This window comes from Mytilus trossulus, chromosome 2 (assembly GCF_036588685.1).
Source record: "Mytilus trossulus isolate FHL-02 chromosome 2, PNRI_Mtr1.1.1.hap1, whole genome shotgun sequence".
Lineage (NCBI taxonomy): Eukaryota > Metazoa > Mollusca > Bivalvia > Mytilida > Mytilidae > Mytilus > Mytilus trossulus.
In genome coordinates this window covers 93,403,114-93,427,108 of record NC_086374.1, presented here as the reverse complement: position 1 = coordinate 93,427,108, position 23,995 = coordinate 93,403,114, and the positions used below count along the sequence as shown (strand labels likewise).

Here is a 23,995-nt window from a genome sequence, read left to right as displayed (position 1 = left end):
TGTCATTGAAATATATTTATTTTCCAAAACATGCAAAACAATGTCAATGAGATCAGTTATTAGAAGTTTCTGTTTCATACTTTTGTTAACCTGATCAGCGACTCTCACACAACTCACTATTTCACAGAACATTCATCAGAATATCATTTGTACTTGTAATGCCAGGTTTATTTCAAAAAGTTATTCTGAGCTGATTTTTTTCTTATTAAACAAAAAAAACTATTTTCAATAAGAAAAAATAAGCACAGAGGTTTAAAACAAAATTGTAAATAAATACAAAAAATTTATCAACCATAATTATTTTTTTCTTCAAGTTTGTTAAAATTGTCAAAATTTTTGAATTTAATAGTAATGCTTTAATGAGTTTGAATTATCAATCATAACATATGCATTATATTCATGATTAAACATTGTTTTAATTATTAACCAGTAAATGATTTTGACTTATACATGATTCATTTTCTGACAACATCTTCAATGATTAATGATACTCTAAATGCAGTAACAGCTGTATGGAAGATTTCACTAGAAAACTTCCAAGAAAATACTTATATTTGTATTCTAAGGCAAGGTTTAAAATCTTTCGTCTTTCTGTTAAGCAATAATAAATGTGGTTTAAATGTTTCTTGCTTAGACATAGAAAAGTCAGAAAATCTTATTCACGGTCCATCTGTTAAGGGGTATATTTTTTTTAAATTTAGGACTCTAAATAACAGCATACTTACACAATGCAATAACTTTCAAATATGCAATTTAATAGGGAGAAAGAAAAGGAAATTAGGACTGTTCTCAAGTGTAGTTCAAAATGTATGGCAGTCTAAAATTACAGATAAAAACATAGATCATACACTTATATTTTATTTTATTTTACTACCTATCAGAGTGAAATGATAAGCTTGCTAAGGAAGACTTTCCTTATTAAATTGATAAAGGACAAACCAAATCCAACAACTTGATATTATTATATTTTGTTTGGTCAGATTTAAATATTTTTTCTGAAAATAATATTCAAGATTATTGAGTTACTTATTTGAGTTAAACTTGATCAAAATACAGACTCCAAAAGGGTAAAGAACTATAAAGTAATGCATAAACAAAATAGAGACTACATTATCTTAGGAAAGATATACAGAGAAAAGGGTTTTGTAAATATCTAAGCATATTTTTATATTTATTCCTGATTTACTTTTTTGTATAAAAGTTACAAACAACTCTTGATTTTAATTCTCAACTAAATAGAATAAATTTCCTATTCAATTAGAGTTTCATGTTATTCACTTTGCAAATAAGAATTTCTTTCAAATGAAATAACTGCAATATAATTTTTATAAAATCATAGTAAATCTTATTAAAATGGTAAACGAAAATCAAATATGCAAAAAGTAAAGGAAAAGATGTAGGGTATAGACATGATAGATGGTGTATACATCAATGAGACAGTCCTAAATCCATTTCTTTCTTTAAGAGTAGTTTACCTGTTTTCTGTAACTTATTTATCTCCCATGGGTACAGAAGAACATGTGATATAATTTTAACAGTTCAATAGATAATTCATAATTTGAAGCATATAGATTTTCTTTCAAAACAGAACATATCTTACTTCTAAATATTACATCAAACAACAATTATAGACTGTTCTGAGGTCTTTCTACAACAAATATATATATACTTTTCTGAGGTAAATCAGTACTGTTAAAATTTCAGATAATAATGTTAACATTCACACCAAAAGTAACAAAATAAAAACAAAATCTATCACATAACGAAACAATGCACTAATAAATCTAAATTAAAAAAATATAAAACGGCTCTTTTATATAATTATGCTACTCTTTAAAATGTGCACCTTGATCGCCATTATTCAAAGCAATTATACTTTTGAAAAAAGCTGTGGTTTAACCATAAAACAAGAATAGCTAAAAAAAAATCTGAATTGGAATAATTTAATACTGATAAATATATTTACAAAATGTAATTTTAATTTTATAACAAATCCTAATAAGTAAATTAATAATTTGCCAATGTGTAGATACAAAAATAAATGCCATTTCTATGAAATATTTTAGCTGACGCACTCAAACTCTCACTTCCAAGAATTCAGACATTTACAAGTCATATTACCAACACATTTTAAAGAGTAGAAACAATCTGTTTACGTCAGACAGACTAGAGTTAAATAATAGTTATAATTATGTTCCAACATTAAGCACATTACATGTCTTAATTATATTATGTACAACCATATAACAACATTGAATAGAAAACCACTTGTCATCTCAACTGTCTAGCTCAATAGGTGAGGAGAAAACATTCAATTAACAATATAATATTCATCTACAATTCACCTTTTGAGAAATCTAGACTTCTAAATAACCACATGAAGTTTCATATCATTTATATTCTGACTTGTGACAATAAAGTTAACACTTAGAAATGTCTTGACCCCCTTAGCTTGTGTGAAAGTTGAAAACAATTTGAATTAAGCCTTAATTATAATGTAACTCCTGTCTGGATAATATCCGTTGCGGAGGTGTTCCATAATTGGAAGTATATACATATAGAAGAAAAAGAAGTACATGTAGTTGACAATGGTAGATGTAAATAGAAAAGAATATCCCTTATCAAAGTCAGATGAGCACTTATTTACATGTAGATCTAAACAATGGCATTGCTTGAAAACAGTTTGCCTATAAGTTATAACGATGAAGCAGTAAGAGACTTGTTAAGCATAAACTAATAATAATTTTTTGCAATGCTTCCAGACAGAAAATGAAATAATCAAGGATAAAATGGATATTAAAGCAAAAAACAAAAAAAGGTTAGAGAAGTGTTGTAGTTTAGTCAGAATGCAGAAAAGAATACAATCTTTACCCATTAATATTTAGTGACGATGAAAATTAATGTGGTTATTACACAAGCCATAAAATTATGCTGCCTTTGTTCCATACACAGATTAAATTATCAACAAATAAATACATATCACCTATGACAACAGAACTATAAATATAGGTCATGTAGGTAAAACTGTCTTTTAAATAGTAATAATATTATTTCCAAATCACATTAATACATAGACAAAACATCTGGTACAAAGAAATTTACAGCTAGTCATTGGAATACAATGTTTAATTAAAAAGAGGCATATCTTTTACCAATTATTGACTCTAAAAAAAGTTTGCAAACACTTTTTGACCCATTGGTGGCCTTCAACTGTTTGTCTTTTACACTCTAGACAGGTTGTTGTCTCTTTTGACATTTTCCCATTTCCATTCTCAATTTCATTTTGAATTTCTTAAACATGATTTGCAATTAAAAGTATAATAAGTGTATTTTACCCCCAATAAATCTCTTTAACTGTCGTCCCATTGTAATGGTATTCACAAAACCTCATGTTAACAATTTTCAGAATAAATCAACCAGTCAATAAGATTTTATCTCCTCTTCATGCTCTTGGTCCAGATATTTGTGACTTTATGTTTTCGAAAACCTTAATAAATTTTTTACTCAATCAAAATAAGTGTAATTGTGGAACAAATGCCTGCAAGATAATATTAAAATAAATGCTTTTCAACAAACATGTAAAATGATGAAATTCGTTTAGTATTTAATAAGGGTCATATGCTAGGGTTTACAGACATGATTGCTCCAAAACCATTACATTTTGTACATATGACCTTAATAAACAGATTCTGGCAATAAGAATTTACATCATTACAGGTAATTTAAACATGTTAAATGAGTGTGTTTTCTTGTTTTTGCTGAAGAACAAAATTTAGATGAAGCCACATAAAACATATGGGTTAAGGCATTTTCAATTATAACCTGTTCAATGATTTGATTGTCTATATTACACATTTATTTTGACTAAACTCACCAAGTTTGATACTTAGATAGATTTAATGGTCAACCTCACATTTCATATTTTTAATTAAACCATTTATTCAATAAATAGCTTGCATTTTGTATAATAGAATAATTGATGTTATAATTATGAATAATAAACTTCTTTTCCATTTTTCAAAATTGAAAAAAAATGCAAGTCTTCAAATTGAAACAAGTGTGCCGTAAGCATGAAAAGAAACAAGAGTTGTAATACAGATATCTTTAACAAAATGAGATTCTGATATTGGTGAAAGCAATATATAAAAACATTAAAATATAGCACCAAAAAATACATCAACAGGATGAATGATATAAAAGTACACTTTCACACTAGGTCTATGTAAAAATTTGGTTTGTTTAATTTTTTCACTTTATTTTTTTTCGCTATTAAAAACAACAAACATACATAACAATTGTTACTGTTCTAATATGAATCACCATTATAATAAGTTGTTTCACAAACACACTGGCTCTATTTTTTTTGGGTAAGATCTGGGAAATTTGGACGATTGAAAAAAATTGAAAACTTAATAAAAGACCAAAAAAACCTATTTAAAATAAAAAAAATTATCAACTTAAAAGTGTTCTTTGCACATTGCACATGTTGTATGTTTATCAGAATTAAAAATCTATTTTAAAACTTTACATAGACCTTTTCATGGAATGAATGAAAATAAATGGAAAAAGAATTAGCAATTACTATAGTAAATTAATAATCTGAATGTATATAAAAATATAAATGCAATTCTTTTTTTAATACAATTATCACAATGAGACATAGTTACATTAACATATATACCAACCAGTCAGCCTTTTGTAGATAAAACAAACCGAAATTGTTTACATGATTTGAAAGAATATGACATTTTTTAAAAGACTGTTATCTTCAAAGTAAAATTGGAAAGATACATAAAATAATATCTCAGTCAATATCAAGAACCAGTTCCAGTCTGTGCTATCCTTTGTGAAGTGATTTGAGTTTTTTTTGGATTTTCAAAAGTCGGTGGAATGTGATGTGGTGCTGTGACCAGGGTTTGGGCTATATTTTGTAACAACTGTTGATCAGTACAGTTCTGCACCCCATGAGCAGCAGACATCACATACTTTCCACTATTTACATCATTGTTTGTAAACTGAGCACTTTGAGCAGGGAATCCATTTTGAAAGGCAGTTCTTGAAGTGCCTTTTGTTGGCACAGAAGTTGAAATGGCCGCTTTAGTCTGTTGTAAAACAGGAGTTGTTTTGGTCCCAACATTTGTGATACTTGATAATATTTTAGACTGTTGTCCTAGGGACTGTTGTATCAGATGGTTACTTTGGTAAATATGATATGGCAATGAAGCATTATGGGATGTAGATTGCACATTTCCTGTCACATGACCTTGTGATGAAACATGGGGTGATTGTATTACATTTGAAGACAAAACATCAGACTGGTTAGTAGTTTTCCCCATAGTAGTTACACAATACTGCACATTTCCTGACAAGTTTTGTTGAATATGGGCTTTATTTGATAAGTTTCCTAAACTTGCTTGTTGAATAAGTTTTTGATGAAGCACACTTCCTGGAAGAGCAAGATTCAACTGTTGATTGATACTACCATGAATCAAGTTTGATTGGTGACCAGCTGTTTGTACTAATGGTGACATGTGAATTGAGGTTTGAACACTATTTATCCTTTCTGACAGATTTGGATGAGAATAAGCTTGCTGTCCTGAGGCACGTGAAACAGACTGGCCTATATTTGAATTTACAGTTTGAACAAGCATTGGACGATGCCCAACTGATTGAAGATTTTGAAGTTGTATTCCATTTCCAATTCCAGGCGGTAAGACAGTACCAGGTTTTAAATGATGTACAATATTCTGTACACTGTGAACATTAGATTGGTGAATAGAATTAGCCACCTGAACTGGCATCTTGATATTTTGGACTGGACTACCAGGATGTGGTGTACTTGGACTCTGCACGCGTTGCACCTGACCAGCTTGCTGGCTAACAGGACTTCCTTGGTGGTTACCTTGACCAACTGGACTTCCTTGGTGGTTAATCTGACCAACTGGACTTCCTTGGTGGTTAACCTGACCAACTGGACTTCCTTGGTGATTAACTTGACCAACTGGACTTCCTTGATGGTTTACTTGACCGACTGGACTTCCTCGATGTGAACTCCTCATCTGATTGTTGACAGGACTCATCTGTTGAGAATGAATTGGTCCAGGACTTCCACGTTGTTGGCCTTGACCTTGAGAGAGTTGATGGCCTTGACCCCTTCCAATGTTTACTGTAGCCATATTGTTCATAACAGTAGAATGATGCAAAGAACTTGCTTGGTTATTCTGATGAGAAATAAGAAACTGTGGAATTTGATTTTGCTGAAATACTTGACCAGAAGAAACCATGGTATTTGTTGAATGTGAGGAGGCCAAACTATTGGCAATCATGTTGATGTTTTCCTGTGCATGTTCATCTGTTGTGCCATTCACCACATCACCACCCATATGAGAAGTTGGTTGATTAGTTAAAATGGAGGCTAAAATTCTGATCTGATCGTCATAGTCTGTTACAGTACTTAATGCTTCCTGGGCAGAGTTTAGATCCATGTTTGCAGCAGCTAGATGCCTTTCAAGTTCATCCATTTCTTCTTTTGTTGGTTCACCATTCTTTCCACCTAAAATGACCAATATTTAGATGTTTAATTAAATTAATGTGAGGAAAACTACACTTCTTATCTACCTTTCATCAATTAGTTGAAACTGAGTCTTTGTCATACATGTCATAACTAGAATAATTGGTTCTAGAATTGATCAAGGTATTATCATTCAGGAAGTACTTGCATACATATTAACCATACAATTGTTCATTAGACTCTTCTGAAATATTTTTCATGTGGATTAATTTATTTTTGTGGTCATCAATTTTTATGGATTAAGGATACTTAGTTTCATGGTTTTGACAAAGTCTTAATACATTCCTCTAAAATATTTTTAATTTGTTGACCATTGAAATTCGTGGTTGTCCTGTACCCTAGAAATTCTTGAAAATAGTGGTACCCCACAAATATTAACGAGTCCACAGTAATTGGTTGTTGCTGTTTGTTTTATGTTTTCAGAACTTGGTACTGATATCATATCTCTGCTAAATTAGTTCACATTTTGTTTTGATTAATTGACTGCTTGATGTCTAGTGGCAAAGTATTCATTATTCAGCTGTCCATGACCATGAAGTGAACTTTAAATGTCTGTTTTTAGTGAACCTTTGTAGTCAATGCTTTCTAATAGTAATTAACAAAACAATTTAATGTTTTGATTTTGATTTTTTTTTTTAAATTACATGAAAAATATCTCATATCGTAGAACTACAAAAAAGATAATCATGGTATAAATATAGTTTTAACAGACACATTTTATTATATTAATGTTTTTGGTTTTTTTTGTCCCATTTTCCACGACATTTATATGATACTACGTGATTGTATTATATATGAAAGGGTTTATAGTTTAATTAACAGGTATATTGCCTTTCTGTTTGTAAGATCAATACTGTCATACCAAGATAAGTTATTTTGTACTGCATTTGTTTTTAGTTGTAATCTCTGTCTTGCATTTTTATTTTTACACACTATTCCGTCATGCCTTTTTTATTATTATTTTATCCACTTTTTTTTTTTAACATAAATTGTCATCCTTCCATTTTTTTTGGCAAGTTGTTTGTCCTGCCTTTTTTATGCTCAAATCTCTTGTTCTGCCTCCCCCCCCCCCAAAAAAAAATAAAAAAATTCATCATAGCCCTTTTTCCAAGGCAATTCTCACTTATTCATAATAATGATGTAAAATACAACTAATGTCTGCTAAAAAGATCTAAATAGATATGATTATATTTTAAAATTAAACATTAAACTTCCTTAAACTAATAGGTCATGTATGAATCACAGAAAGCATCTCTGATAAAATCAATAATACCTGAAAACATATCAAATGTATCATCTGGAATTTTGTTGAGCACATCTTGGAAATCATGTTCTTCTAACAACCTGGAAGCCTGTTCTAAAGGCAGCTCTAGTCCTTTGTTCAAATTCAAGTCTGAAATTGTAAATATATTTTGGAATGATCAATGGCTATTTTCTTTTATACATTTCTCAAAATACTTAGACTAAAACTTTATTTTTAAAGGCAAGGCTTAAAGAGGACCATAAAATCTATATGCAAGTTAAAGAAATATTAAGTTCAGCTTTTCTCTTGATTTTGATTTTCCAATAAAAATAAGTTTTGGTATTGAATCATATTTTTGAACTGTATCAGTATTATCTTTTTTCTGTTCAGAATAATGACTTCAAAATGAGTAATACTATTTTAAACACAAATACTTGTCCAATGCACTGTATCATGGTTTCCCCTGGGTCAATTATTTATTTCGCCACCTCTTTCGCCAAAACAATATATTTTTCGCCACTTTATTATTTTTTTCGCCAAATAAATTTTTCTTTTCTTTTTTATTTTTTTTCCAGCCCTCCCCTTCCTTTAAATAAGAAGTGTTTTTTTACAACAAAATGAAGAATCTTATCACTTGGAATTGATCCCTCGTGTAAGGTGTAGTCATTACATTGAAGGGTTACTCTCATGCCAACCTTTTGAATAGATTTCTTCATAACGACAGTTTTCTTGTCTAGACCATCGTAAATTAGTAAAACTATATGCTTGAAACACGTGTGTTACAGAAACGACTTTGAAGTACCCACTCAAATCAATGATCTTTATGAAAGTTAAATGATAAAGCTGAAATCAGAGACCTTTCTAGCTTTGAACATTTTTATAACAACAATTTTCTTTTCATAAGAAGGAGATAAAGCGTAAATTTTGCTTCAAACACGTGCGTCGCAAAGCGGTAGATAAATTCATTTGTGACATGTGCAGAAGCCATTTAACCATATCATTTTGTCATATCATCTAATCAACACCTTTATAAATAAGTCCTTTGATGTCGATAGCTATTAATGCAATCAGCTGATTATTGATTTTCTCTCAAAATCTTAACGAGTTCTATGTGAATTTCGAGTATTGTCTGAGAGGTAAAGTCAGAGAAACCCGAAAAAAGTAAATAAACAAGATGGCTGAAAAGAAATCGTTATATATATTTCTTTTGCCAATGACGAATTTTAATCGCCACAATTATTATTTTTTCGATTGCGAAAATGGCGACCGCCAGCAGAAACCCTGCTGTATGTCATGTATGAATATATTTGCCAAATCTTACCTGCTGGCAAGTTGGCTGCCAATACACTATCAGGTAATTCACCCAAGAAATCTTTGTGTTGCACTACTTTTGGTCTTGTCACTGTTAGTGGACGAGTAAGTGGTGATGACAGTGTCTGTGGTTTTGTCACCTGAACCTTTACAGGAGCAAAAGCAGGTACAGGCACAGGACTTGGAGGTTTTGAACTCTGATCTTTGACCTGAGGTGTAGTTGTCTCCCCTTCGTCTGACTCTTCACTTCCACTACCAGAATTAGCATCCATTTCCACATCTCCTGAGATAACTGATTCTATAAAAGAGTTGTTTAGCAACAAAATAATTAGAAAATGTAAGCTTTATTGTTTAAATCGGATTCAACAGAGTATGAAGCATTTCAAAACTCAGTAAATCGGACTGCAATGCTGTAGACTTAAGAGATGTCAAGGTGAAAGTAATATAAACCACAAGTATATTCTGTTCTAAAGCTATTTTGGTTATTGCCGCCTTGTTATGCTTGTATTCTTTTGGGATTGTTGTTATACAAATTCCCTTCTTTTGTAATAAATTTTTTGTTGTCCTTCCCCTATTTCACATAAAGCAATTATTTTATATACACTGTAACTGAAGGTGTAATAATATTTATCTATGTTAGCAAATTTGTTAGATTCAAAATTTTCTTTTTCATTGCTTGAATAGTCTCCCCTAATGCTTTTCCAAAAATTTACTTATTTGATTATTTACAACATCCTCAAGTTTTGGGAAATCAAATATGCCTAAAATATCATCTCTGGGTTTGCTTTGAAATTTCTGAATTAGGTTTCAAACTTTTGTCTCAACAGGCAGATAATGAAAATGTCATGCGTCCATATCAATTCATTAGAGCAATGAAGCCTAGAGAGATTAAAGATAAGAAACAAATATAAACTTATCTGGATGACTAAGAAAGATAACTCTACCTTCAAAATTAGTTACCTGTACCAGTTAATAAACGTTTACCCCTCACTAACATATATGTCCTACAAATAAACCAAACATTTAGCATTTATATATGTATACCTGATGCAGTTGGTGGCTCTTCTGTTGTATCCATACTGTCCATATTAGTTTGAAGTACTGTAGATTTTCTCTGATTCTTTTTCTTCTTTCCTTTCTTTGGAGGTCGTGTTAGAGCTGAGGGTTTTGTCTTCTTACGGGGTCTTTTAGGTTTGATTTCTTCTTCCTCTAACTTGTAACTGTCATCCTAAAATAAACAGATCAAACATAAGTATTATTCACTTAGAAATCAATAAAAATGATTTTGAAGAATATAAAGACACAAACAGTCTAACATCCCAACATCCATTTAAATCTGATCAGACATGTCAGATGTATGATTTTATGGAAAGGCTTAAACACATTCAAAATTTTTTATTCATGGATTAAAAATGTCATCTCTTCTTCAGTTGCCCCATTCTTATTTTACTGTTACATATTTTTTATTAGATGAATTTATCCATTTTTTCCTTTGAATGTATCTCAAACAAAGGATTATTCAATACTTATATAATGTGTAATCGAAAAAGAAAATTGGTGGATCAATTCTTTTTCATGGGGGTACCAATTTTTATAGATTTTGTGGGTTAAAGAAAACTACAATTCAAATGAACACCAAAGTGTCAATTTTGTATAGGCTTGTATGCAGACTTTGTAAAATCAACAAAATGAAATATCTGAAAATAAATCTTTTATCGAATCCACGAATTTAAGAACCCATGAAAATATATGAATTCACAATATCAAACAAAGAAATGTCAAATTTACCATTTTTATATAAGATGTGGAGTTTGTTATGTACAATGTATCTACTTACAACTTCCCTGGCATGTTTAACACAGAGAGGTAGTTCATGGCTGATATCTATCACAGGAATACAACACTGTACATTGTCCAAGGTCTTGGCTGTACAGTAGTCAAATAACTGCTGGTCAATATTGTACATGATATCTGTACACAGTTAAAGAAAAAATCCTTCTTAAAAGTAATTCCTTAGACATATAACATGTATAGCAGTGCAATAGTTTCAGAAATTATTGGAAGTAATAAAACAGATTTTAGTTTGAAATTGAATAGCATTTTTCTTTTTTATCTTTGTTAATTGTTGTCTTTTTCCCATACAATTAATAAATGAATTAAAATCCAATATTGATGATTTCACTACTAAATCATCTAATAAATCCATTGTGGTACACATCTATAACTATGTGTTGTATTATAAATCAGACAATAGAATTGAAGATATACTATAATGGGTACCTGATAATGGCCTAATGACATCTTTTGCTGGGGACATAATGCAACAGACATTTAGTATATATCAGTTATTATTGCCTCAAATATTGGTTATGTTTCTTATTCATAAATTTCTATAACTACCCAATCCAACTTTACATTTTGATGAATGACTTTATGGACTACAAAGAACAAAACTATATAAATGGTGAAGGATACGTTTAAGACAATGATTAGCACAAGGAACAACTGAATTTGGACACTGTTCTTCCTCATCATTCTTGTAGAGACACTGTCTTCTATCCAAACCTCGTCTTTTGTACCTGAAAAATATAAAACAATGTATTGTTCCTGTCAATTAAAACATATAAAGCAACATCCATCAGTAAAGTATGTTCGATGTGTCAGATTTGTTTCAGCAGTCAAATCATTAATTGTATATTCTTAAAAATATCTTTTTGTGGTATGCTGTCCATTTTTGTACATAATTCTTCCAATTTTCCCTCTTTTGAACTTTTGTTACCCTTTGACCAAGAATATTCTCTACCGCTGTTGATCTTTAACAAATATAAATAATAAAATACATGAAGATTTCAAATATGCAAGAAATAAGCTTGTATGTGAAACCAAAGATCACATAAGTTCAAAAATGTGTAAATCATTTGAAAAAATGCATTTCAAATAGTATCAAAGAGGTTTTCAATTGTGTAAAAATATAAAATTCAACATATTTTTTTCTCCTAGTGCTTATTATACAAATATTCACCTAAAAACTCTTGGTTGTGGTTCATGTGTTTTCTCCTTTATGACACAAACTGTAGCTTTACCACTCTCTCTAGCAGACTGTATAAGTGACATGGTAGCTGATTTACTGGACCCTTGTTCATGAACATTCCCTTTAAAGGCTTTCCGAGACTGGGAACAATGTCTCCGTAATCTGGCCCGCAATAATGCAAGCTTGGTTGTTCGAATAACATCATTTTGACTGAAGAATAGAAAATCAACAAAATAAATTGTTTGTCTATTAAGTAAGGTAAATCAAAGGTGATGTGGTGTACAATGCAAGTCAATGAGACAGCAACCAAACAATGATTTCTTGTTGCTAACATAGTGTCTAGTATCAGTTATCTCATGCACATTCAAGACAATGACAAAACAATAAATATTTCTTGTTTTTTTGGTATTGAGAAAGTAAAAACTGTAAAAAAAAATTCTCTAATTGGCAAGTATATGGCCTCTACTTATATTGTTTAGATGCATGTATGTATTGATTAAGATGTATTTCTGAGTGGTGAATCACCACAATCTTGAAAATCAACTGTGGAATATCATATCATTACAACATGTACAAAGAGTAGTTTAACCTGAATAGTATTTATATGAATAAACCCTACTGTTAACTCATAAAATTGTTTAAACAGAGATATAAATTGAAAATTCTAATGTTTCCATTATCATTTATCATTGCTTATCATTGCACTCTGTTGGAACGATGAGTGTGCTTACATTTACTTTTGAATTCCATAAACTAATACTTATAAATAATCGAAAAACACTCCACAGTTAATTACTATTTAAATTAATGTGTGTGTGTTTCTGGTGGTGATATAAAACAATTATTTAGAAACAGTGTTCATCATGTTCATACATCAAATTAAATATAAAAGTAACACCAGGTAACACAATTCTTACTCTTCTTCTTCGTCCATCCCTTCTTCATCAGATGAAGCACAAAACCATTTAGGTTGCCATGGTAACAAACCATTATTCTCATCATCACTAGAATCATCTGAACTGTCTATGCCTGAATCAACAAATTTCTTATTAATGATTGTTGGTCTAATTTTATATTTGATAATCATAACTTATTTAAACAGTACAATAATAGGGTTGTTCCAGAAAAGGGGGTTGTTTGAAATGTACTTAATATAAATAACAAAACATGTATTTAGAATACTTTTCATAATATATTTCTCTTTTTTTTAATTGTATGGTTGATCTTATGGCATTAAACATGTTGAAATAAACATTTTTTTAAAGGTGTGATGATCACAGATCAGAAATATAAACTAGATAATCAATTTTTGACTTTTCAAGTAACAACATTTTCAAACATTGCATGTCATCATCAGTTGTGTTGACTTTTTTTTTACTCTTCTATCATGTCTATGGATATGATGAACTGCAGTTATACTTAAATCCTTTCACTTTTTCACTAGTCATTTTGTGCTAGTCAAATTTTAAATCTCTAATGATAACTAGAATACAAAATATAACAGACTATCCACATCTTTTCTAGTCTTCAAAACATTATTACTGCATTGTAAATATATAACTGTATGGGTCTCTCGACATGAAAATGTAATTTCTTATAACATTGTGCTTGTAAACAATGGTTCCTGTCTTGTACATGATGACATGTAAACCTCCTTCTCTTTTCCATATTCATAAGCAGAAATATTTTGTAATTGTTCTGACATATCATATCAATTAACATGATTAACATGATTAACGGATCTTAAAAATTATGCTGACAAAAATTTCAATATGATCCAAAAGGGTTTTCCCTAAATTTTTACAATGGATAAAATATAATTCGACAGAAAGAAAAAAACCGGCAAAAATCTTTCACTAGGTTATTTAGATCTACTTTTAGTCTTACATGACTTTTTTTTATAGATACTCACCAGCTTTCAACAGAGAATGGTTGTAGATTTTCCTCTTGAGGTAAGCATTGTAGTACTTCTTGGCCATTTCTGTCTTGATCTTTTTGTCAATTTCCTGTTCAGAGAGAACATGCTTCATCTTTGCCGGCTTGGCAGACATAAGTGAAGGGTTAACACTAGGTATCACATTCAATACAGGTTTTGTAAATGTTGTTTTACTAGGGGCTACGGCTACAACAGGAGGCTTGTTTAGTGCCTGAGCCACAGCACTGCTGTATGGCGGAGGTGGTGGTCTAATCGGTTGTGACGGGGCTGTAAATGTAACGGATGTCGTAGTTGTAGAGCCTCCACAAACTGCTGGAAATATATTGGTAAGACCTGAAGGTGATAATAATGGCGGTGGTGGTGGTAATGGCCTTTTAATAATGTCTGGCTGTGGAATGGATTGAGGTGAAACCAACTTTTCTCCAACATTTTGGTTTAAATTACCTGCAGCTAATGCTGAATTTAGGTTTATAAATGGAACTGATCCAGGCTGGAGGTTCAATGAAGGAATCAATTGTGGTGGCACTCCTGATAAAAATGAATTCTTGTTTTGCATGGCCTGTAAGTAGGCAGCAAAGTTTGGCAAAGATGTTGCCATATCCAGGTTAAATGCATTTGGCATATTTGGAATGGGCAGTCTGTTAGACATACCAGGTAATGATTGTAAAGGGGTTCCATGTGGAATTTCCATCTGAACACTATGATTGATTGACTGAACTGGCTTTTGTGAACTGACAGTAGGAGGTGTCTTCACAACCTTTTCTTCAATAGAAACAACTGGTGAATTTACAGATGCCATGATAGGAGCTCTGTCAAATGGTTGTCTAAAGTATGAAGGTGGAGGCCTTTTCAATTCTATTCCCGGAATATTAGCACTTTTCGTAGGCTCAGTTGGAGAACCATCAAAATGATTGTAAGCAGGAGGAGTTTTCTGTGGCTTCTCCAAATCAATGTGATTAGCAAAACCTGAATATATGTCATTTAACGATCCTGGGTGTAATGGGGATTTCCCTAAATGCAAAGGAGACTGTGATTGAGACGAAGAATCTTGTGTACCCCTTCGCTTTGACTTTATTCTATTCTGAGCTATTCTTGTTTGTAAACTATTCAAGGTTCTTGAACTTTTGTCTTTTCCTTTGTCTTTCAGCTTTAAAGCATCATTCTTTGGTCTAATTTTTTCCAATTTTTCAGCCAACTCTGGGTAAAATTTTGCAATAGATGACCCACTGCCGCAGGAGTCACCTGGTGACTTAGCAAACGGATGATATGCAGATGAAGGGGAATCCCCTGCTGACGATGGTGTTGTGGGCTGTACAATTGTTGTAATGATTTTTGAGTCTCCTGATGAGTCTGGAAATGCATACGGATCATCTGGGTCATCTGCAGGGTTTGAGTGCAAAACATTGTCATTTTGAAGCTTGTTAATATTGAATCGTGACTTAACTCTATCTTGGAAAGGTATCTTTACATCGGACAACATATTTTCTGTAATTTTATCTTTCTTCACCTTCTTTTCTTTTCTAGGTATCATTCCAAGAACCTGCATATGGTTATTGCAGTACCTGTAATTTTAAAAGAAACATTTTACAAGTTCTGTATATTTTATAAATATAAAACCTACCAACATCAATAATCACTTGTATAAAACATGATTATTGTAAGATTGTTTTTTGTTGATAAGCATGATAAGTCTGTTGTTTTAAAAATATATATTCATTAGCATGTTCAGTTATTATGTTTAACATGTTAAATACTTCAAATACAGTAATACTTACAAAACATGTATATGACGCTGACAGACCTACAATTGTATTTATATGTACAATATAATAACATGTAAGTTGGGTTGGGACATTTCCAGGAATAAAGTAATGCTGACAAAATGTACACTTTCTTGAACCCTGGGAAATACATGCAAGCTTTGTTAAACATGCACAAGGCTCTGTCATGTCTGTTAAGCACATTTTCTGATAAAAATGCAAATTTCTAGTAAAACTTGTTGAAAACAGCTGCAATCAATTCATGCATACTGCCATTTACCATTGAAAACCGAAAAGATTTTATTGTATCTAAGAAATCTTAATATGCATAGGTGTAAGATCATCTAGCAATATTTTATATGTACATGCAGTTGTTAACATGGCAAAGGTTTGGTACCATGATTAAAACCCACTGCAATTGTTCATGTTGTTTGCACCTGTCCTAAGACAAGAATCTTATGTTCAGTAGTTGTTGTTTGTTGATGTGTTTCTCGTTTTTTTTATATAGACAAGAACGTTGGTTTTCCAGTTTGAATGGTTTTAAACTAGTATTTTTTGGGGCCCTTTACAAGCTTTGCTGTTCAGTGTGAGCCAAGGCATTGTGTTGAAGGCCATACTATGACCTATAATAAGCATGAGTATGTTTCTACTAGCACAACAAAAATCAGAATCAAATTGAATTACGCATTGACCACAGTTTGCACCATTAGCAACTAGTCCGATGCCCCAGACTAGTAAATATTGATTTGGACTAATGAAAAATTTCTAAATTTTATATAGTCATATAGGGACAAGTTTTGATATTTAGTTTCCAGACTAGAAGATGAAATTTTTTTGGGCGCAAACTGTGACAAAAGGAACTTCATTGTAATAACTTACTCTCGGTCTTCATGCTTTGGAATAGCCTGGGTACATTTTTGTCCACTAGATTTAGCAACATAAGAGCATCTTCTGAAAGGTGCTGTGGGATCCTCTAAGATATGTCGTACACAAAAGGCATAGCCATTCAAGCGATGTTGATTACATACTTTTGTACTGAAGGAACAAAGTGGTTTCTTGTCAAATGAGGAATAATGGATATTTTTTCCTTCATACATTATCTCCTAAGCGGAGTAAAAGTAAGTGACTGATATAATCCTGAAAAGATAAAGAAAAGTTCTAATTTTAAAACTATTTTTTTACAAGTATCTGGGCAGGAATTCGCTAATGCTACTTTAGTGTGACATTGTAAGAAAAAAATAAAAATCATTATAAGCTTCTAAATTTTTTACAAATTATTGCTACAAATGGTGTCCTTCTATTTGTAACCAAAAAAATTATTTTTAAACTTGGGTCAGTTTGGAACCAAAGCAAATAATGAATTTGGAGCATGTAACATGGACACTTTTTCCAAATTGAGATTAATGATTCCTTAACTTATTCAACATTCACTATCATATATATTGATCACAAAACATTGTCTATCATCAAAACTCTAAAATGTATATTTTCATTTCTTTCAGAAATTTTGTGAAAACAAGTTTCTTCTACTTTTCTGTCAATGTTACATGCAATGTTTAAGAGATAAATACAGTAAAAATCATTTTCTTTCTGAACATGCAAAGGCTCTTTTTCATTGTGTTACCCTCACATTAAAAAATTGTATTAATATTTTTGCAATTATCTCATTTCTGTCATAAAATAGTGACTTAAATGTTGCATGTAACGTGGACACAAAAAATATGAATAATGAACCATGCCAGAATTGACCTTAAAAGATATAAAAAGCCTCCAAACAACCATCTGAATGTAAATTATACAATTATACTGCCACATTTCTCATATATGATATTATTTAAATAGTGGTTAATACCAAAACCATTCACCTAAATTTCAGACAGCAGACATATTTTTTAACTATACCAGTAGTTATGCTTGTTCATGGTGGTACACTATGGAAGGCTAAATTAAAAGATATTGAAATGTCAAAATAACCAGAAAAATAAAAATTAAGACCAAAGATAGATCAATTGATGAAGGAGTCATCCAAAATTTCCACAACATGAAACATTTTTATATCAGTAAGTAAGCAACCCGTTTTTTTATGCACAGGGATGAGATTGATAAGAAGACAACCACACAACCATCAGCATCCATAAAGTTTCTCACTCAATAACTAATACTGACAAAGTAAGGGTACAAAATGATTACATGTATCCCTCATTCATGTGACACAGTTACACTTAAAACTAATAGTATGAAAAACCAAGACAAAATATGGACAAATTTACGAGAGATTTATGCAGCTGCATTTATTGAGAATCTTATTTTCAATCGTTTACATAACTTCTATAAAGAACAATTTGGGTTTCATCTTTGAGGTTGTTGTCTGATAGACATACTACCCTAAATCTCGTTTTATTTCTGCTGGTTAATCTTACATTTATGATAACTTTTTAAGGTTTAAACAATAAATTTTATTTCAAACATTCAAAACAATATTCTTGTTTCTTGTTTTTCTGTCTCCAACATCTTCAATTATTTATCTGATAAAAGAAAAAAACAAAACAACAATTAATCTACCCTCAATCAGAACCAAAATCCATGCATAGATTATAAAATTTACAATAATATAGAAACTCTCAAATATCTTGGTTCGATTTTTCAATGCCATTTCATCTTGAAAACTTGTTACCTAAACTACAGGAAGCCACAATTTAAAGGGCCCCACAATGACCAGTGTAAAACAATTCAGAAGAGAAAACCAACACCCATTAGACCATAGTCCTGTTTTCAACTTTATTTGGCCTTCTTTTACTTTTTTGTTTCATTAGCGTCACTGAATAGTCTTTTGGTAAACGAAAAGCGTTTCTGGCCTACAAAATTTCAATTCTGGTATCCATGATGAGTTTATTATTATTATTTTGAAATCAGAAGGAGCCTGAACCTCTTATAATGCAAAAGATATTCTGGAATGTCAATTATTGGCATAACAATTAAAAAAAAAATGTTACAAATTGAATTCCTCAAGATTTCTATATTGAGCATCAGTAAATACACATGATACATGTGTTGACTGGTAAATGAAAAGGGACAAATAAACAAGATTTTGAAATAACTATCTTCTACACTGCTGTAGAATGGTCAAATTGGAGATCACTAGTATGTCTGCATACACAGTCACCATCATCTGGTTTTCTGACACAGAACTACTATCTGACTGGCTGAAAGGACCGTCACCACCTGACTCACTAATAGGGACCTTATCAGACTGGCTAACACAGACATCATAATCTGCCAGGCTGATAGGGTTATCACCATCTGACAGGCTGAAAGGGATATCACCATCTGACTGGCTGACAGGGACATCACCATCTGACTGGCTGACAGGAACATCACCATCTGACTGGCTGACAGGGACATCACCATCTGACTGGCTGACAGGAACATCACCATATGACTGAATGACAGGAACATCACCAACTGACAGACTAATATGAACATCACCATCTGACAGGCTGACTAGGACATCACCATCTGTTGGCTGACAGGGACATTACCCTCTGACTGGCTTACAAGAACATCACAGACTGACTGGTCAACTGACAGGAACATCACCAACTAACTGATTGATTGATATGTACATCACCATCTTCCAGGCTGACATGGACATCACCATCTGTCTGGCTGCCAGGGACATCACCATCTGACTGGTTGACAGGGACAGTATCTTTTTTCAGCATCTCCCTGAGAGTTTTCTTCATCACATTTATTGCTGATCATCTTTTTCTTTCTTAGGTTTATATTGCCTGTAGATTTTTTTTTATTAAAAATTGCATGTAAATTTTCAAGACTGACACCAATTTTGTTGTCAATGAAGAAAATGTACACTTCTAAAAAGAATATCTATATTTAGAAATAAAGATGAAGTTTGATGGTGGTAAAACAAGTTAAATTATCAATAATCTCTCTATAGAGGAAAGGAGTAAGTAAATGTTATCAGTTCTGTTCATGCGTGTAACATTGACAGAAACGTAAAAGGTTGTATGTCAATGTTACATACATGAAGACCAGAAGATGAAAGTGGTGTGCTTAATAGTCAAATTTGGAGAAATAATATAATTGCTGCCCAGTAATATCTAATTAATCATTTAGGTTATAAAATGTTATATAAATGTCTGACTTTAAGGAAGTAATACCTTTGCATGTAACATAAAAAAAACTTGACACAAAATATTGTTGTCAATGTTACTAGCTAGTGTTAAAAGACAAATTAAACAGGAAAACATGAAAACGCTTTAATTTTGTAAAATAGAAATAAGATAATAGCTCCATATGGCAGCAAGTTTTGTTTACGCATGTAACACTGGCCTGAACATGTAAAAGTCTAAATAATAGAATCTGTCAATGTTACATGTATACACAATTTCTTAATGAAAAAAAAGTTTAATTTGGGTTTACTTTATACATTATTTTTTAAAATAGGTATCATAATAATAACTTTGAATATTAAAAATTAGATTAACTGTTGATATCAACACAGTAAAATCTTCTCATGTAACACAAAAAAGACCTGATACAAAAATCGTAGTCCATGTTACTCATAAAGTTATCATAGGAGCATCAAAGAAATTGTGTGATGACAATATTTCAGATGTTAGTCATTTATAAACTCAGATAAACTCATTTTAAAGCTCATAACAGAGGTTTGGAAATCAATGCTTTTAAAACATTATAATTCTGGGTTATGTGTGTAACATTGACAGGAACACCAACAAATGATGAGGAAAAATTGCTAGTCAATCAGGAAAAAAATAAACACAAATAATTAAAACTCATTTATTTCTTTAATATCATTTTAATGAAGCAAATTTAAATTTCAACAAGATTTTATAGATTGAATAATTGTATGCACATTTATTAGGTTGTAGCATGTAACCTGGACTCAGAAGATGTGTCAATGTTACATGCCTTTAAACGATAAGAATTACAAGTAAATATTGTAAAGTCTAGAAATCAAGAAAGATCAACAACTTAGAACTCTGTTAAGAATTCAGCATACATTTACATTTTATTTAATATTATGCACTGGCCAATTATGCTTTAAGTGTAATAAAGTAATATTGTTTTTATTCTGGTGTCAATGTTACATTTTATGTTTTCAAATTAAGTGGCCAGTTATCTTTATAATGCTGAGAATGAATACAAGTACTAGTTAATCAAATTGGCAATTAATCCATGTAATCTGTGGTATTTCATGTAAAATATTAGATTGATAAGGCAAACTGTAAATAAAAAAACTTTTGCATGTATCATAGACACCTTTCCTTGGTAAATATTTTCGTGTCAATGTTATGTACAGAAATCTCTCCAGCAATAAAATGAATATCGTAAGGGTCAAACCTGTTTAAATACAAGATAAACTTAATTTTTTTTACAAAATTGCAAAGCAAGTCACACATCATTATCAAAGAACCTAATTTACACAGAAAGTGCATGTAACACTTCATTGTGAGGTCAAATTAACCTGGTCCCACTCTCTTATCATCTGCTTGATCACTGGTAGATGCCTAGTGTGAAAGATGACAAAGCCACATTTTAATGTTATTGTCAGTGGGTTGAAATGTGAAAAAAATAATTTTGGTAATGCTTACTATAAAAAGTGTACGACTGTTATAAAAAGATGAGTATTATTGGGTAGTATTGACACGAAAATGAAATAAATTTTCTTACCTTCTATATTTTTCAAACTTCAGTTGATTGATAAAAATCATGAAATCCAAATTGTACCCATTGTTGACACCTTTCAAAATTTGCCATGCTGGACCAATAAATTGTTTCCAAAGCTAATCAGCTAATGAAAAGGTGCATGTAACATTTGTTGACACGAAAAGTTACATGCACTTGTCCATTTTCAAACGTATTTTATTTGCAGCAATAATCAGATTTTGTACAAAATGGGGTTTCTAAATGATGGACAAATCATTTTGCAGTTGATTTTCAACTATTATAGTAGAACAATTCTTCAGGCATATTCTAAATATGACTAGGGGTTTTGCCACTGCAGAAATGTCACACTTTTTGTCTACAGTTTTCAACTACCAGCACATAACAAGTGCTGATTTTTTGTTGATTTTTTTAATTGGATCCATTTTTTTTGCATTTGGCAATAAAGACTAACTCACTTTGATATTTAAACAATGTTTATTCTCCATATTTGCATGATTTCTTTATTTTTTAATTGGATAAACACTATTGACCCTAAAATTTCACTAGCGAATTCCTGCCCATCTATAATACATGAATATTCATTAGACATGAACTTAGAGAGTAAATTATCAGGGTATCTAACATATTTGAGGTTTTCTTATGTTTAATTTTAAATTTACATGCTGGGAAGATATACAATTGAAACAATTTCTCTTCCCCCCCCTTCCTGACTTTTCACAAAACTATGTGTTTTCCAAATTTCTTTTTGAAAAGATCCCCCACCAAGGCACCATCATCATCCCCACAGTCCTGGTAAAGATTTTAGCTCTCATCACAACAAACTATTGACATATTGAAGACATGGATATTAAATCAGGGATTGAATTTATAAATCAAGTCAAAAGTGGTTCAAGTATTCAAGACGAGCATATACATGTATAGTGGTCAAAGTTTTGTGTATTTCAACGCCAGAATTGGCATATATTTGATTTTCTTCTGACAAAACCTTAATTAAAACATAAACCATTTTTTAAACAAAACTATGTCCATGGTATATATACAATGGTATTGTGTGGAATAAACTAAGTAGGTTGTATATATGTATACTTTGTGTTGTGTTTACTTTGCGCATAATATTTCCAATGGCGAAGCCTATACAAGATGAAAGTAACGTCACAAACATGTGAACGTAAATACAGGAAACGTAACTTAGATATAGCATGTATAGGTGGATAAAATAAAGACAAATAACTACAGAATTTTTTTAATTTTAATTGAAGTTTAATATGAAGTTTTTTCACTTGAGTCACAATAGCCAAGGAGGCCATGGCCATTGTATCGAGATTTTTTTGTTAATTCTGTTAGGGTGGCTATTGGTGAAAAGGTAAAATATTGTACTCTAAAACTCAAAAAATATATATCTTTACTTATTTGACATAAATAATCTACGCAAAATTGTGCATATCCTCATAAGCTCAATACAGGTAATTGATAGACTAATAAATCAGTAATTGCAACATATGGTGCAATTAGATCTACTACATTACTTCTTGGAGACAATCTTCAACTTGATGAAAGCTATCATTTCATACATGAATGTGAAAATTTACATGCTACTCGATTAACTCTTTAGCATGTTAAGTTACAGAGACGATCAGGCTTAACAAAGCGTGGTAGTAGTAGCAAAATATTGTGACGGCACATACAAGTAGGCACTGAGGGATTGCAGCATATCATTATGGAAAGAACATTGCGTTGACTAACTGAGTGTTAACCAGGATGGATGTTGGAATATTAAAGTGACTGTTACAAGAATTATTTTAAATACGTGAAATAGTCAAAGTTTGCTTTAATGCATGTAAGTGAAGTGATTGCACTTCATATTACACAGATTTTCGTACACTTGGCTTGCTATTTTTGTACTGAACGAACAGCTGTCTAAAAGGAACTGGTGAAGGACATTCCTGTTTTGGGGAGGGAGATTTATCATTTTACTTTGACTTATTTCAGATGTTATTTTCGCTTTTAAGCATTTTATACGTTTACTCCCTAAACCAACTATCAATAGGACAAAAACACGAATTGATTCTGTTGATATAGCATCATATAGTGTACATCGTGAAGTGAAAGTCGTTTGATTAACTGTAGTCAATCCATTAAGATTGTAAGAAAAAACTTAACCGAAATAATAACCTTCCTTTTTCATAATTTTCCTTTAAAAACAACGAAAATATTGACGAAAAAACATCGTAGTCAAAGGGGGTTCCCTGGAAAAATATTTGAAACCACTGCTAATAACTGGATTTTTTACAATCCGAAAAATAGATCTGTTTATAGGGGATAGTTTTTCGGTGCCTCACCTGTCACATCGTTTATTATTATGATGTTTTATCAAAATATTTGAAATATTTTTAGATTGCAAATGTCTTCCATCAAAATGGCTGCCAAGATATGC

The 23,995-nt window shown here is 31.3% G+C and overlaps 1 protein-coding gene across 1 annotated transcript; it reads right to left on the bottom strand.

The window, feature by feature from the left end:
• Window positions 1-23,995, bottom strand: LOC134708392 (uncharacterized). Its single transcript, XM_063568884.1, has 11 exons — window positions 23,901-23,995; window positions 16,732-16,989; window positions 14,069-15,654; window positions 13,074-13,185; window positions 12,148-12,366; window positions 11,601-11,704; window positions 10,963-11,096; window positions 10,170-10,353; window positions 9,136-9,423; window positions 7,845-7,964; window positions 1-6,553 (listed from the first exon to the last, which is right to left on the bottom strand). The coding sequence occupies exons 2-11, from the start codon at window positions 16,947-16,949 to the stop codon at window positions 4,815-4,817; spliced, it is 4,704 nt and encodes a 1,567-aa protein (XP_063424954.1). The 5' UTR covers window positions 16,950-16,989; window positions 23,901-23,995; the 3' UTR covers window positions 1-4,814.

Bases quoted from the DNA above. Each gene is read 5' to 3' on its own strand.
- LOC134708392 (XM_063568884.1), bottom strand. From the start codon at position 16,949: ATGTATGAAGGAAAAAATATCCATTATTCCTCATTTGACAAGAAACCA. The intron at 13,186-14,068 runs GTGAGTATCTAT...TTGTTGATTCAG, and splicing joins CCATTCTCTGTTGAAAGCTG to GCATAGACAGTTCAGATGAT. The intron at 12,367-13,073 runs GTAAGAATTGTG...TCTATTCTTCAG, and splicing joins GGGATGGACGAAGAAGAAGA to TCAAAATGATGTTATTCGAA.